Source organism: Hyperoodon ampullatus, assembly GCF_949752795.1.
Source record: "Hyperoodon ampullatus genome assembly, chromosome: 2".
Lineage (NCBI taxonomy): Eukaryota > Metazoa > Chordata > Mammalia > Artiodactyla > Ziphiidae > Hyperoodon > Hyperoodon ampullatus.
In genome coordinates this window covers 69624551-69641715 of record NC_136915.1, presented here as the reverse complement: position 1 = coordinate 69641715, position 17165 = coordinate 69624551, and the positions used below count along the sequence as shown (strand labels likewise).

Genomic DNA, 17165 nt, shown 5'->3' with positions numbered 1-17165 from the left:
GAATTCCTTTGACACAGGAAGTTTCCTTCATGCCTCTTATGGGAAAAGACAAGGCTTCAAATGAAACCACCTCTTGGAACAGGTAACTAAAATGTATGCTATAATATTACTGATTGATTTCATATCCTGTCCAAACAGTTGTGTTTTTATGGAAACTAGAGAAAAGACCAAAAGGACTCTAAAAAAACAAGATGGGAGAAAAGAGGCCTCAAGAAGGAGATGGAATTTGTCAAAGCATCACAAATAAATTGCTCCAATGTCCCAAACAGAATGGATAACAGAGCCAAGAAATGCTAGTGAGGCACCCTAATTCCCTAATCCTATTTACCTTCTCCAAAGCCTTTACGCGACCTCTCCCTACTCAACATCTTACTTTCCTGCCTCTTTTTCTTACTGAAATGTTCTTTTCCACTCTCCAATCCTTTCGGACACAAAGGGGAAATTTAGGACTCTTGGTAAATAAATGTATGCTGGGATGCCGTGGTAGCAGATAGTGAGAACTGCACTAAGCTCTTCATCTATATTATTTTGTTTAATCTTTACAATAAATCTCTGAGGTAGGAGCTATTATTGTACTAATTTTATAGATCAGAAAATTGAGGCACAGAGTTTGAGCCACCTGCAGAAAGTCACACAGCTAGTGAGTGATTGATTTGATTGAATCACACTGATTAACCAGGGAATATTCACATATGCAACTTCTTAAGTTCTTCCTCCTGTCCCCTGTGTATAACTGATTCACTTTGTTATAAAGCAGAAACTAATACACCATTGTAAAGCAATTATACTCCAATTAAAACGTTTAAAAAATGTAATTATGAATTCTGTTCTTGTCACTCTTCTAATAAACCTATCATGTTCCTTCAAAAAAATAAAAGAAATAAAAAAAATAAGAGAGGCTGGATAGATTTATTTGAATAATTTTTTGAACAAACTGTTATCAAAGGTGCATGATATTTAAAAGAGATATAGAAATGGGTAATATTTGATAAATTAAGAGCAGTTATTACTTTTAAATGTGATAAGCATATCATGGCTATGTTTAATAAAAGACACATATGACCTTATGTGTATATATATATTTATATGTATTTAAATGCATATTCATTTATGGATGAAATATTATGACTTCTCAGATCTTCTTCCACATAATAGAGGAGAAAGTAGGTAGGCACAGATGAAACAAGATTGACTATAGATAAAAAGTTGTTAAAACTATGTAAATTCAAATTCATTAAATTGTTTTGTCCACTTTTGCATAGGTTTAACATTCTCTAAATAAATATTTCTTTTAAAGAATATTTTAAAATAAACTTAACTACCTCTACAAGATAACTTTAAATTAAAGAAGTTTGCATGAATATAAAAATAAAGCATTCTCTGTTTCTGGATAAAAACACTGGATATGTAAAGTTGTATATCAACATTCAATATACAATTTTAATGTAATTTCAATCAAAGCACCAACAAATCAAACACAAATACAAACAATCAAATAAAACACTAACAAGTTCATTTAGAAAAGGAAAAGTATATGTATAAAATAGTCCAAAACATGTGAGAAATGAATAATGAATATGACATCCAGGTGGTTGTCAAGACATAATTGATTGCTATGGCAATTAAAACAATTAGACAATATGGTAATAAAAGCAATATTATAAAAGAACTGAAAAATACATTAAAGGACAAACTATAGATTGCAAAAATAAATACCCATATTTAGAAGGGAAAGATACAACATTCAATAAAAGATGTTAGCACATTCACCTATTCATTTGGAACAAGGTGAATTAATAATTAACTTAAGATCTAAATGTTTATAAAAAGGAACCGGAAAGTTTTTTTAAAAGGCAGACTAAAGTAGCTTTTCTCTTTAATCTCTTCCTTCCTCTTGCCTGGAACACCGACAGTGCTTAGCATGAACATCTATAGAACATAAAGATGAAAACCAGATGTCTTAGTCAGCTTGGGCTGCTATAACGAGTTACCGTATTGGGTTACTTAAGCAACAAACTTTTATTTCTCATAGTTCTGGGAGCTAGGAAATCCAAGATCAAGGTGCTGGTAAATTTTGTGTGTGGTTAGACCCTGGTGTGTAGACAGCCACCTTCTTGATGTGTCCTCATATGGCTGCAAGAGAGGTCATCTCTCTTGTGTCCTTTCTCACAAGGGCACTAATTGCATTCATGAGGGCTTCACCATCATGACCTAATCACTTCCCAAACTTGCTCTGTCTCCAAACATCATCACACTATGGATTAAGGCTTCAACATGTGAATGGAGGGTGGGGGGCAAACATTACATCCATAGCCTTATGCTGAGGATCTCAGAACAGAAAGTCAGAAGGACACATGAAGTTAATAACCTTCCACACTTGCCCAAAGTGGCCTACCTTCAAACTTTCTGTTACATAAGAAAAATCACCCTTGTGAGTAAATTGATGTAGTTAGATTTCTGTTTCACATAGCCAAAAGCAATTGAATGTATAACAACATTCAAAGTTGTTATAACAACTATGAGAGAAGAAACCTATGGATGTTTTAATTCTTTATAAAATAAAATATCAAAAAGCAGAAAAATATCTTGAACAAGTGTAGTTTAATAAAATAAATGCCAGTGCACTAAAGTAGAGTCTAATATTGTCGATAGTGGGCAAAAATAAACATTTCAAGTATCAATTATACTTTCTCAATAATTAGTCAAATCTTACCTGGTATCTGTCAGGAATGCAGCCTTCTAAGATATAGGGTATGTCATCCATGCACAGCCCTTCTTCTTTCTCACTCAGCCCCACTGAGTCACACAGAATAAATAGCAGGGTGTTGCCATTCTTCCCATCCTTAATGAAATATGTTCTGTACTGCAGAGGAAAAAAAAGCAACTTTAAAAGTTCATTTTCTAAAAAACTGTAAATTGAAATGAAGTGTACATGTAATGAAATTGATCAGCAAAAGACTTCAAATATAATTAACTTGAACAAAGAAGCAAAGGCTGAGTGACCTAGAATAGACTCATCTTTTCAGATACCCCAGTTGTCTTAGACCCCACCAAAGCCTGGTTTGTTACATGGCCTCAGAAAACAGACTTCACTGAGTTGAAAAAGCTAGACTTCCCAGCTCCAATTGGACCCAAAAGCAGAATTCGTATTTGGTGAACCAGGCCTCCATATGGTTCATAAGTTCTTATAGCAGACAATAAGCTCTCCTTGAGCCTGTTTAGACAAAACAATTTTAACAGTTGACTAAGGTTAGGTCACAAGACTCGACCATAAATTTTCCTAGAATTCAGTCTCTTTTCTCATATGTTATTATTTATTTTTGATTAACATCTTGTATAAAAAGACATGAAAATATCCTATCTCAAATCCTATTGTAAAAGAAGTAAAAGTAACAGTTTTAACTAAATCCAATCAGACATAAAACTTTCAGATTTAAGCATATATAAACCTTGGAATAAACAGCAATTATGTTAAACATGAAGATAAATTATCAATAATAAACTTCAAAAACCACAACATAATACGTGACTTTTGAGGTTTATAGAAGTAGAAAATTTCTAACATGTTCTTGAAGTTCATGATAGGTATTCCTCACCTGCCAACCACCCCTGCTCTGAAGTAGTTGAAACCAACCATAGCTGTAAGAATTCTAAGCAAAAGTGTAGACATTCAGACAAATAATTATTTCCTTTCAAGTATATAAAAACATTAGAAATGTCTTTCATCCACTCAGTATTCTTTTTGTTTTAACATTACTATTATGAAATATTTTATGATTATAAATATAACTTGTTCCTGGTGATCCACAAGTTATCTGCTATAATTTGTGCTATGAATTTTATTGACAAAACCTATAATAGAATAAGTCTAAGATAATGAATAGAATAATAGAACATTAAGAACATTGACTTACTCAGTGATCCCATCCATCCTCCTTTTGTCCAATAAATCTAGAGAAATAATCAAAGAATAATGAAGATTACAAGTTGTTGAACGACTGGCACTGAATGAATGCCATTAACTCACTAGGGAAAAATATAAAAATAGCCTTTCTGTAGGAACAGTGCAGTATGATGAAAAGCAAGTGGAGAAAATTATGGGAAATCTTAACATATTTCACTTGAAGAGTCCAGAACTAGACTCAATGTAGGCACTGCAAGACTATAGTGTCAGCAGATCTTTTCTCACCAAATTACTCAGCAGTAGTGGGTGGCCCACTCCAACATGAGAGATGAGGGCTGGAGTTCTCTCTGAATCAGAGAAGCAAGGTCTAGAGGCATCGACAGGCTAGGGAAAGACTGGAAACACTCTAAAATATTTTCTCCTCCATAAATCCAATAGGTCTGAAAGGGATAATGAGCAAGGACACATAAATCAAAAAACCACAGGCACCAGATTTTCTCCAAAACCTGCTATCAACAATTGGGCTTCCTGGAACTTCCAATCCAACTGATTTTCTTCTTGGTACAGAAGAGAATGTAGTACTTGTGCATAGCCAATCAGAGCACAGTGAGTGGTTCAGGGGTGGGCTTAGGTCTTCATTTGAACCAATGAGACTAAGGCCCAGAATTCTTTTGTTTCTTGGAAAGATATAATTTTTTTTTAAATAAATTTGTTTGTTTGTTTGTTTTTAATTTTTGGCTGTGTTTGGTCACCCTTGCTGTGTGCAGGCTTTCTCTAGTTGCGGTGAGTGGGGCTACTCTTCCTTGCAGTGCACAGGCTTCTCATTGTGGTGGCTTCTCTTGTTGCAGAGCACGAGCTCTAGGCACACAGGCTTCAGTAGCTGTGGCATGTGGGCTCTTGAGCGCAGGCTCAGTAGTTGTGGCGCACGAGCTTAGCTTCTCCACGGCGTGTGGGATCTTCCTGGGCCAGGGCTCGAACACGTGTCCCTTGTATTGGCAGGCATATTCTTAACCACTGCCCCACCAAGGAAGCCCTGGAAAGAGATACTTTTTTATGGTGGATTTAAAACTGAAAGGATTAGGTGTAGAGATGTTGGTAATTCTCTAAACAAAAAAAAAAATAATACTGTGTGGAACATTTATAAATATAGCTGTATGTATGGTTACAAAGAAAGCCTCTTTAAATTACCAAAAGTAGAAATAGTGAAGAACTGCATTCAATGACTGCAATATAATAAAACTGGAAAAGAACAAGTGTAAACAAAGAGAAGGGCAATGTCTTAGGGTTTTACAAATCACTTTTTAGATACTTTAACATCCAAAAGGAAATTAAAAATCACAATAGTAAATATATAGGAAATAACAAAAATATAAATGCTTCATATCAATCTTGGGATAAAAGTACCTTTCGTGAATAACAGGAAAGAAGGAAAGGAATAGAAAAGAATAGAGGGGAACAAACCTTAGAAATATAAGAATATATTAATAACAAAAAGACAAATTCATAAATTGAAAAAAGGGATAAATTAATATAGTAATTAATTTAAAATATGAAATAAATAAATTACTAACTAGTCTAATCAAAGAAAGCCAAATTCACAAAATGTCACACCACAGGTCACATACCAGAATGGCTACATATTGTAAGACCAGTGATAAAAGGTTTGGGGAAAGATTTAGAGTGACAGAAAGTCTCATACACTGCTTGTAGTGGAATGGTATGACAGTGTTGGAAAACTTTATCAGTATCTACCAAAACTGAAAATTTACATACCCAATGACCCAGAAATTTCATACTTATACTCTTTAAAAAATTATGTATATACATGAACCAAAAGACACGCAGAAGAATATTTATAGCAGTATTATTTGTGATAGCTCCAAACTGGAATACCCAAATGGTCACCAAAAGTGATTTGATTTTTTTTTAAAGTGTGATGGAATCATTACAATGGAATATTATATAAAAATTAAAAGTAAAAAATTACTACTGCATATAATACTATGGATGAATCACTAGGGAGTTATAAGTTAAAATAGCTGTCCTGGGATACATTCACTTACTCTACCAGGGAAAGAAAAAAAAAAGTGACTGGGACTAATTTTCTTATAAATATGCTAATAATCTTGTCTCCTGGGAAATAAACTAATGATATTTGCTACAAGGAGAGTACTTATCTCTTGAATGTCTTTGACAGGATGTTCCTGGCTAAGAATTACTTACAGTAAATAAATCCAGATTTTATGGATTTATGAGGCATGTCTTCCCAGAAATGTCACATAAGCTGATTGTCTCAGTCTGCTCAGGCTGCTGTACATATTACCATAGACTGGGTGGCTTAAACAACAGAAAATTATTTCTCGCATTCTGGAGGCTAAGTCCAAGATCCAGGTGTGGGCAAAGCAGGTTTCATTCTGAGGCCTTTCCTCTTGGCTTGTAGGAAAGTGGCTACCATCTTGCTGTGTGCTTGCAAGTCCTTTTCTTGTGGATTCGTGGGGAGAGGGAAGAAGCTCCCTGGTGTCCCTTCTTATATGGAAACTTACATTATCCCTATCAGATTAAGGTCCCATTCTTATGACCTCACTTAACCTTAATTACTTTCTAGAGACCCTGTCTCCATGTATACTCACACAGGAGTTTAGGGCTTCAACATGCCTTAATCGTAATTTGGGAGCCCATATCACTGACATATAAATGTTCCATAATCTAACCACTCTTCAATATGTAAGGTGGCCCACAAACTTCATTTAAAAACCCTGCCTTCTGTTCTTAGCCAGAAAACATATGTCTAATATGGGAAGGAAAAAATTAGGAGCCACACAGAATATCTTGGTACTCTTCCTGACTTCTCTGAGATTTTTGATAGTCTTTATTCTTGAAATTATTAGTAAAACTTTATACTCGGTAAGACATCTGATTTGCAGAGGTCTGATTTTATAATCCAATCCATTGTATTAGCCCAACCTCTCACACTTAATATTGAATGAAAGAGGCCAGACACAGAAGAACACTTTGGTATAGTTCCAGTTATATAAAATTGAAAAATTATAAGTATTAATTAATGTTACTATGAGCCAGAATAATCGTTACCTTTGGTTAGTAATAACTGAGAGGAGTCATAAAGGAGTCTTCTGAAACAATGGTAATAATCTATTTCTTCATCCGAGTACTGGTTACATGACTGTGTCCAATTTATAAAAGTTTGTCAGTTGGTACACTGATCAATTGTGCATTTCTGTTTATATATTATACTTCAATAAAAAGTTTACTTAACTGATCAGTTAGGGTCAACATCATGATGTATCCATGTAAATTTATCAGACTTCAACAACAACAAAAATTTTAAGCTGTTTGGGGCAGCCATAAGAAAGATCAAATCACTCAAAGAGAAACAATAAAAAAAATACTGCAAGTAAATAAATCTGGCCTAAGGTTTTCCACAGTAACACCAAAGCTGTGGAAACATTACAGTATCCCCCAGAATAAAATGTGATCCATGAATTATGTACTCTGCTAGTCATTTAAGTACAAAAACCACAATTAGTTTGCAAACGCAAATGCTCAAGGAATACTACTCCCAGGAGCCCTTCTTTTAAGTGGATAGATATAAACAAGTATTTTGTAGAAGAAATATAAATAAGCAATACACATAGACTCATTAACAATCAGGGATAAGCAAAAAATAAAACAAGAAATGATCTTTTGACCATCAAATTGGTGAAGATTCTAAATATTGATAGTAGCAAAGACTGGCAAGGATACAGGGAAAGAGTCACTTCTATAACACTCCTGGGGATAGCGCAGACAACTGAAGCTTTTGAAAGGGATCTATCAAAATGCAAATGTACATAAGTCTTAAACAGCAATTCCACTACCAGGAAGTTACCATAGAGAAGTATTTTTGTGCACAGTTATATGCATACAGATATTACAGGAGCATTGTTTATAACAGCAAATATAAGAAACAATTTAAATGTCCTTTAGTAGAAAAATAGGTAAATTAACTTTGGTCTTTTGATATATGGATATGACAGGAAACTGCAGCAGAAAGGATTGAGTACCAGTCAAAAGAAGTTCAAGCTCTGGTTTCTTTTTGACAGGCTCACAATCTTCAAGGTTGCTTTCTGTGCTCTCTCTCTCTCTCTCTCTCTTCCTTTCAACCTACCGCTTCCTCCCCACCCGTTCCCCACACTCCACAGAAAACTCTGTATATTCTACTTTTTTTTTTTTTTTTTTTTTCGGTACGCGGGCCTCTCACTGTCGTGGCCTCTCCCATTGCGGAGCACAGGCTCCGGACACGCAGGCTCAGTGGCCATGGTTCACGGGCCTAGCCGCTCCGTGGCATGTGGGATCTTCCCGGACCGGGGCATGAACCCGTGTCCCCTGCATCGGCAGGTGGACTCTCAACCACTGCGCCACCAGGGAAGCCCCCTGTATATTCTACTTTTGACCATGGTTGTGTTGTAGAAAACAATTTGTGGCCAGGTTTCAGTCTGGGCCACCTGGAGATAAGGACAAGTATAAAAGTTATTGTTTCTTACAGGAATGAGTCAGCTAGAACCCTCCAAACATAAAGAGAACTCTATATAGCGTTATCTGGTTAAACCTACTTTCACATCGAAAAACTTCACATTCCTGGAAGGAAATACAACACTGAGGTAGTCCAAGTTTGTCCATTGTATTTATGCTAATAGGCACCTCTTTTTTCTCTAGGTTTATATTGAATTCAGAATTTCTATCACTTTCACAAAGCAACATAGATAGTTGAAATGGCCCTATTTTGCATTCTGAAATTGTAGTCTCTTGAAAGACAAAAAGGATAATGAAATAGTCTTCCGGGTAGCTCTTTTGCACATATGCCCCAACAATGTGATCTTCACTATAAATCACTGTTACAGTAGGTCCTTGTTTAGAGCATCTCTGAAGCAAACTTTCACTAGAGAATTCATGGACACTGGCCTTATAGAGAAGACTAAACTGCTTTTCTCCAAAATAATTTTGCAGCTTTTTTTCTTGCATCCATGTCAAACAAGTTGTCATTGCCATACTTCTCAATCTGGTGGAAAATCAAATCCATTTTCCATTAAATATTGAAAAACAGATAATATGTACTGCCACAAAGTTTGCATTTATGCTTTTTATTTACTTTACATTACAAATGAAATGAGTAAATGTAGGGTGAAAAGATAACAAGAAAAGTCATTAGCTAGTTTTTCATTCTAAATAATTACTTTTTTTTCCCCTTTTTTAAAATTTTTTTTTATTTTATTTATTTTCTTTTTTTTGCGGTACGCGGACCTCTCACTGTTGTGGCCTCTCCCGTTGCGGAGCACAGGCTCTGGACGCGCAGGCTCAGTGGCCATGGCCCACGGGCCCAGCCGCTCCGCGGCATGTGGGATCTTCCCAGACTGGGGCACGAACCCGTGTCCCCTGCATCGGCAGGCAGACTCTCAACCACTGCGCCACCAGGGAAGCCCTAAATAATTACTTTTTAAGTTAAAAACAAAAAAGACTTCTTTGCAGGAGGCTGGGAAAAGTGGAAAGCAGTAAGTCATTTACCTGTTTGGAGGATCTATACAAGGGCTGAAGCTGAGAGTAGTTGCTCTCTCTGGACAGGTAGGCATGCACAAAGTGGGAGCAGAAAATTTCTCAGCAACCTTGAGGCTTCAGAGACTCAGACAAAAGAAAACAAACTCAGTGTGGCCCAGCCCAGTTGGCAGTGTGCCCATTTCCCTCCAGTGAGCAAGCATAAAGGAATCCAGCTAATTTTAGATAGTAAAGTCATATAAAAATAATATTGGAAGAATCAAGGAATTGAAGTCAGAAGGAAAAAAACCTAATAGCTCGCTACTTTTTCTTAAAATGACTTAAAAAATATTTTAAGGAAAATTCAATCAGTTTCTGTATATGGACATACAAGAAAGCACTGTCTATTCTACCTCCGGAAGGTATCTCAAATACATTCACTCCTCTTCATCTCTGCTATCAATATATTCTAAATCAATACATGTATATTGTTGAAACAGTCTCCTAATTGGTCCCTCTATTTTTCTGCTTGCCTCCTCTCCAATTCCTTCTCCTCAACAAAGCCAGTCAACTTCATTTGTAAAATACATACTAAAATATGTAAATTTCACACTAAAACCCCTTCTCTGACTTCACATTGCTGGGGATCACAAACTTGTGTCGTATAGGCTGAACACAACCTTTCAGATTTGTTTTGTAAGGCCAACAAATTTCCTTTTCTTTCTTTTTTTTCCTTCTTTCTTTCTTCCTTTCTTTCTTCCTTTCTTTCTTCTTCTGGGGGCCAGGGAGTGGATTTTAAGTTTGAATGCTTTTATATCATTCCAGTTCCAAGTGTCCTCACAAATCTCCTATTCCTGGTTCTGAAATTTTTTAATTACTTGCCTGGCCCTAAAAGGAATTAAGTTTTTGACTCTATTTTAAAAAGCAATATCTAATAAAGATATTTTAAGCAGATTTAAGTATAGTTAATTAGCTAAAAAAGTGCCAGAAGTTATCATATTGCAATAATATTGCAATTATTGCATATTATTTGCAAGACACTTTCCATGTTAGCTCATTTATTAATTTCAATAATTTTATGAGGGCTTCCCTGGTGACACAGTGGTTGAGAGTCCGCCTGCCGATGCAGGGGACACGGGTTTGTGCCCTGGTCCGGGAAGATCCCACATGCCGCAGAGCGGCTAGGCCCGTGAACCATGGCCGCTGGGCCTGCACATCCGGAGCCTGTGCTTCGCAATGGGAGAGGCCACAGCACTGAGAGGCCCACGTACTGCAAAATAATAATAATAATAATAATCATCATCATCATCATCTTATGAGAAAGATACCAATCTTCCCTCCAGTTTTCAGATAAATAAACAGAATATTGGAGTTAAATAATTTGCCAGGGCTTCCCTGGTGGCGCAGTGGTTGAGAGTCCACCTGCCGATGCAGGGGACACGGGTTCGTGCCCCGGTCTGGGAAGATCCCACATGCCGCGGAGCGGCTGGGCCCGTGAGCCATGGCCGCTGAGCCTGCGCGTCCGGAGCCTGTGCTCCGCAACAGGAGAGGCCACAACAGCGAGAGGCCCGCATACCGCAAAAAATAAAAATAAAAAAAAAAATAAATAATAATTTGCCAAATTTCACTCCACTGCTAAATTGTAGAGCCAAGATTTGAACCATAATCTAAGTGAAAACAGAGTGATAGTGGTTTCACAGGTACATACATTTGTCAAAACGGATCAAATTACATACTTTCAACAGGTGCAATTTAAAGTATCTTAGTTGTACCTTACTATAGCTGTTAAGAAAAAAAAGTTCACAATTTCCAAACAATATATTATCCTCTTTTTCCCTGTATTGTAAGGAAATTTGTAATACTATTAAACTGCCTGGCAACAGTTTAAGGGCAATGGCATACATAAATATACTTAAATAATTCATTAATATGAAAATAAAAGTAAGAAAAATAACATCTATGAGATCTCTGATCTTCCACTTGGAATAGAGGCTCTTTTTCAAAAGCTATTAATTATCTGTTAAGTCCAATGTCTCTAGCTATGCAAGGTAAGCTTCCTATTTGTGTTGTGAACTGAGATTCTTTCATTCATTCTTTCTTTCAATATTTATCAGACACCCATTATGTGCCTACCTACTACTGTTCTGGAGGCTAGGGATATAGTAGACAAGACAGACAAAGTTCCTGTCTTCATAAACCTATATTCTTCTTTGGAAGGCAGGCAATCAACACAAATGTCATCTAGAGAAAAGTGTTATGAGGAAAATAAATGGGAATGAGGGGGAAATTAATGATGAGAGAAGGTATCTGCCACTTTTGATCACGTGATCAGAGAAGGTCTGAGGAGATGACATTGGATAATCGACGTAAATGGAGTGGGGAGAGGGCCATTGAAACATCCAGGGAAGAGCATTGTAGGCAGAGAAAGCAAGCACAAACAACCTTGGATAGCAGTAAGTAGGTCAATGTGGCTGCAGTAAAGTAGGTATGGAGCAGAATGATGTCAGTGATCACTCTTGAAAGAGGAAGAATAGAGGGCAGCCAGAAGGCTATTGCAATATCAGGTGAGAGGTGAAGGTCGTGTAGACTAGCGTGATAGTGGGGGAAGTTATGAAAAGTGGTCAGAATCAGGATGTCTTTAAGGATTAAAAAAAAAAAGAGAACTTATTGCTGGACTGGATGTGGGGAGAAGGGTGGGGAGGAAGGAAAAAGGAGAATTTAGTATGACTGCCAAAGATTTTGACTTGAGCACTGGGTGAATGGTGGAGCCATTTATTGAGATGAGTACACTGGGAGAAGATTTCTTGAGGGGAATCCAAATGTACTGAAATCTGTAAGTGCATACATAATACAGGTAGTTAGGTATATGAGATCAGAGACCAGGAAAGGGGTCAGGGATGGACAATGAATTTGAGAATGATCAGTATATATATATATATATGTGTATATATATATGCTAAGAATGAGTTTAAATTAATAAGAGCGGTCCTATGGACAAAGACCTGCCCTTATCCCCAATACCCAGAGGTCACAATTATTAAAAGGGTCTATCCAAGAAGACTAAAAAAAAAGTAAAAAGTAGAGAAAAGCCAGAAAAGTAGAGAAAAGTTAGAAGACTCAGCTATCCCAGGACCCACGTGAGGAAGGGGGAAGTGATCAGCTGCATCAAATGGTGGAGAGATTCCCTTCTGCACCTCCTCCATTTATACATCTGGAAAGACTCACTCTCTTCCTCAGGAGCTGGGAATTTGAGGGATGGTCTTGTCGTACTATGGGGAGAGGGCATTTAGGTAGTGGTGACTATCTCCTGCTAGGGAAATGCTGGAAAGTGCTAAAGAATGTAGCTCCACTGCAAATAAAGATGTGAACCTGCAGAGAAGCTGACTCTGCAGTGCTGAGTGAGGCTGTGGTCCATGCTAGCAACAGGGAGGGAGGTCTCCCACGCTGGTCTCAGTGAGTCTTCAAGGATAAGCAGTTCCATCCCCCTATTTTCATGGTCAGTGGAGAAGGTCTTTTGCCAAATTGGCCAATCCTGAAGGTCTTAGTGCATCAGGGTCCACTGCTTTATATGCTGCTGGTGTTAAGGAAGACTTTAAAGCTGACTCCAGCAAAGAAACATGGGAAGGTTTCTGAAAAGCTATGATGGGAGGAGCAGCCTCAAGCAGAGAACACTGGATAAAACAAAAGCTTTGCAGAGATCAGCGAGGGTTAAACACAGTGTCATCACTGTCTGAATTCCTTCTATGGTCAGGTTCCACTGCTCCCTGAAAGGCTCAAAAGAGCAGAAGATCTTCTCTTCTTCCATTTTGAAGACTGCCTTAAGAACTCAGACTGGAGCCAGTTGGTCTAACATCACCTTGAAAACAGCTGTCAGCTCAGTTAGAAAGCTAGGAATCTTAGGGTAATATTTGACACATTCCTTGTATCATCAATGGAACTGAAATAAGTAAGGCTTAGCTCCTTAATGGTAAAGAAACAAGACATGGAGATGGGGGGAGAGATCATTTGGTTGTCAGCACTTACTGCAAATCCTTTTATGAGATACTGTAGAATTGGCATTTATCAAGATGTAGTTTCAAACCTGCCCCCTACATTCCCACTCCCAACACATACAAATAACCCAATAACTTAGGTTGCCCTTGCTCATAAATTATGTCATTTGAATGAACCAGTCCCTTCAAGAAATTGATATTCCCAGCTTTCCTTTCCTTGAGCCTTTGGAAGACATAGATGCTTAATATGAACTCAGAGGTATGACAGGTCCCATCCAAAAACCTGTGTTGGTGTCCCCCTTTGCATACTCCCACTGGTCCTTTTAGCATCAAGGGTCAACCTTATATGTTGGGAGTATTCTGAGTGTCTCAGGTCTTTATAAAGCAGATATGCTCCAACTATTCAGAGAGTCTCAGCCAGCTAAATTTCAGAACAGAGATGTGTCCTTCTGTTGGATAGTCTACAGATGACAGTCAGTCCATTATTAATGAAAGGCCCACAGGCCACATTGACAAGACCATCAGGTAACATTTCTTCTTTACCTTGTGAAGTGTGGGGCTTCTTCAAATGGGAATGAAGACTTTGGACACATTGCCCTGGCTTCCAGTCAGTGTCGTAACTGCTCACATGGTACTGAGAATTCCCCCTTTGTGTACCACTCTTCCTCTTGGTCCCTTCAATTCTGTTTCTCTTTCTTTCATCCTTCCACCAGAGTTATGGACAATTTCTCTTCCCTCTTTCTTCCCAGGATGGGTGACTACCTTATAGTTTCTACAGAACTGCGTCCCTCTATTACTTTTTTAATACATAGCAATTCTATAAATTCTGTGTTCAGATCCTTTCATGGCCTGGACTCCCAAGGGTCTACTATAAAACTTAAAAAAAGTCTGAACACTGTTGCAGGTTTTTTTCACCCCCTGGTTTAAATAATCTTAATTCTTAAGAAGACAATGTAAGTGACTCTGGGAAATGAGGGACAAACTATACACAGGGAAGTACAAAAACTATATATAAAAGTTGCTATTTTAAGAAATTATCTAGCTTCGTGTACTGCACATTTGAAATATCTGAAGTCCTACCATGCAGATGAGCTACTTCTTTTTCTCCCTGGACTCTTCAGTCATGGGGATTTGACAATCCACCCCCCATAAACCTGCACTGAGAACAGAACCACTGATTGCCTATCAGGCAGAACGGAGTCTGATACACTCAGTATACCATAACTGTATATATCTTAGTATGCTTATTTAAACTGTAGTGGTCCACTCACATGTGAATTACTTTCACAATATAAAACCAAAATAGAAGACAAATAAACTCAAAGGCTTAAATGTATGGGTTTGTTTTGCATTTTTTTATTGATGTCAGACTGGAGTTATCATGAAATATTCCAAAGAAATCAATTGTTTAAAAACCTTTTAAAACTATAATGATCTACCCACCACTGAGCACAGCTTGTTAGTCTCTTCCCCACCCCATCCCAATTCCTGCAACCCATACTTGCAGTTTTGCTTACACTGACATTTCTTCCCTGGGGCCTGGAATAGCTTGAATCTATCCATGTGAGGGGCGTGCAGCTGGATATTAGCTATTATCCAAACTATTGTCTGGCTGACCCCAGTGCCCTGCATTTTCTTCAACACCAGAAAAAAAATTTGCAGTGGTTTGCAACTGGTAGGCAAGATTCCATCTTGCTTAGATTGATGGCAAAAATCAGATGTATACTTAATCTACTCTCCTCCATAAATCGGCCCAGATACTCATCACATTAGGATTGGGATTTGGGGACATCCAAATTCCCACAGCTTTTAGGAACACCTAAAGACTTTGATCAGCCTTGCTATCAAGTGGCTACTTTAGCATCAGATGGAATTTTGTCCCTACAAGATAATTACTCATCAGCTGGTCTCTGAAGCACCTGAGACTTACTTGAGTCCCCCAATCAATTTTGTGAAATTAGTTATGAACCTGCCTTTTTTATGAAGAAGCAATATGATAATCTTTAAGATTAGTTTTCTAAAGAAGACACAGCCTTACACATCACCCACCACAATTACTCCTCTTGCTAAGGTAGATACTGGGTGAATTTGTACAATATTACCAATTTCTGTCAGAAAGAAACACTTTGGTTTTTTACTTTTTTTCAAGCTTTATTAAGATATAATTGATATATAACATTATGTAAGTTTAAGGTGTTCAACATGATGCTTTAATAAACATATATATTGTGAAATGATTACAATAAGGTTAGTTAATACATCCATCACCTCAAATCATTACACTTTTTGTATGTGTGGTGAGAACATTTAAGAACTACTTTCTAAGCAACTTTCAAGTATATGATACTGTATTGTTAACTATAGTCACCTTGCTGTACATTAGATTATCATAACTTATTCGCCTTACAGCTGGAAATTTGTACCCTTTAACCAACATCTCCCCATTTCCCCCACCCCTCAGCCCCTGGCAACCACCATTCTACTGTTTCCATGAGTCCAGCTTTGTTAGGTTCCACATAAAAGTGATGTCATAGAGTATTTGTCTTTCCTATCTGACTTATTTCTTTTAGCATATGCCATTTTGTTTAAAATGGCAGGACTTCCTTCTTTTTATGGCTTAATAATATTGCATTTTCTTTATCCATTCTTCTGTTGATGGACACGTAGGTTAAGAAACAGTCACTTTTTAATGTCACAGCCCAACCCACTCACTCATCCACCCACTGCGCAAAATTTCTAGCAAAACTGTCTCTACAACATCCCTCTCACTTTAAGATGATATTCTACTTGACACCACACTTATGTTTCATCTACTGTGTCCCTTAGCACGATTTTACTAACAAATATTTTAGTGATTTGGGCTGGATTGTACATCAAGATGAATTGCAAATTATTCATCCTGAATGGCCTCTAAAACGTAGCAAAGTGGTGAATCCCACTATCTCTCAGGATGGTAGAGAAAGATTGGCAGAATCCACAATGTCAGGGAAGGTTCTCTCTCAGATAAAAGAGAAGCTTATCCCTTTTTGAATCTCCCCTCACCAATCTTTTCCAACCTAAACTCCAAATATACATTTAGCTCCATTGGAGGTTTAAGTGTTCCCAAAGTAGGGTACAGCCGGAGGATTCAGAATTGTGACATCATTTATCTAACACCTTTATAGAAAAAAAAAAAGAAAAACTTAGCCTCAACATTTGTACTCTCAAACAATGTTGGTTCACCTGGACAGTCCCTCATTGTTTATCTCTCTTAATCATTCCATTACTTCTCTTCTTTTCAGTGTCTCCATCTCCCTCATAAGGGTGTTCCATGCTACCCCTTCAAATAGAGTAAAGAAGTTCTACCTTGAATCTAACTTTACATCTAGTAAAACTTTCCTCTGCCCAGATTTTTGCTGACTCCACCTTGGAGAAAGATGTGTTATGGCCCTATAGTTTGTGAAAACAATGGTGGGTCTTCAATCACCTTCAGTCTTTCCCAACCAACAACGGCCATGGCTTGTTTTTCTCCCTGGATTACATAGAGAAAACATACCTTACTTTTTGGACCCGTTGCATCCTACATACATATCATAACCATCCCGGCTGCCACTCTAATTTTGTTCCCAATATCTACTTTGGGCTCTCTTCCTCAATACTTATGACCTTTCTATTCCTAGATCTTTTTTAAAGACCCCATCCATCTCTTCCATTGAATCATGGCTCCTGGACATTCATTTGAGCACAGCTTCACCTGCAGCTTT

At 37.5% G+C, this 17165-nt stretch overlaps 1 protein-coding gene across 1 annotated transcript in view; it reads right to left on the bottom strand.

Moving 5' to 3' along the window:
* Nucleotides 1–8950, bottom strand: part of IFI44 (interferon induced protein 44) — a gene marked incomplete at both ends in the record, with an annotated part of 39844 nt that extends 30894 nt beyond the window's left edge. Inside the window, 7 exon segments of the mRNA XM_079721141.1 lie at nucleotides 329–421; nucleotides 1899–1929; nucleotides 2714–2863; nucleotides 3019–3075; nucleotides 3079–3214; nucleotides 3915–3951; nucleotides 8515–8950. Coding sequence (XP_079577267.1) covers nucleotides 329–421; nucleotides 1899–1929; nucleotides 2714–2863; nucleotides 3019–3075; nucleotides 3079–3214; nucleotides 3915–3951; nucleotides 8515–8950 — 940 coding nt within the window.
* Nucleotides 8951–17165: the final 8215 nt, after the last annotated feature.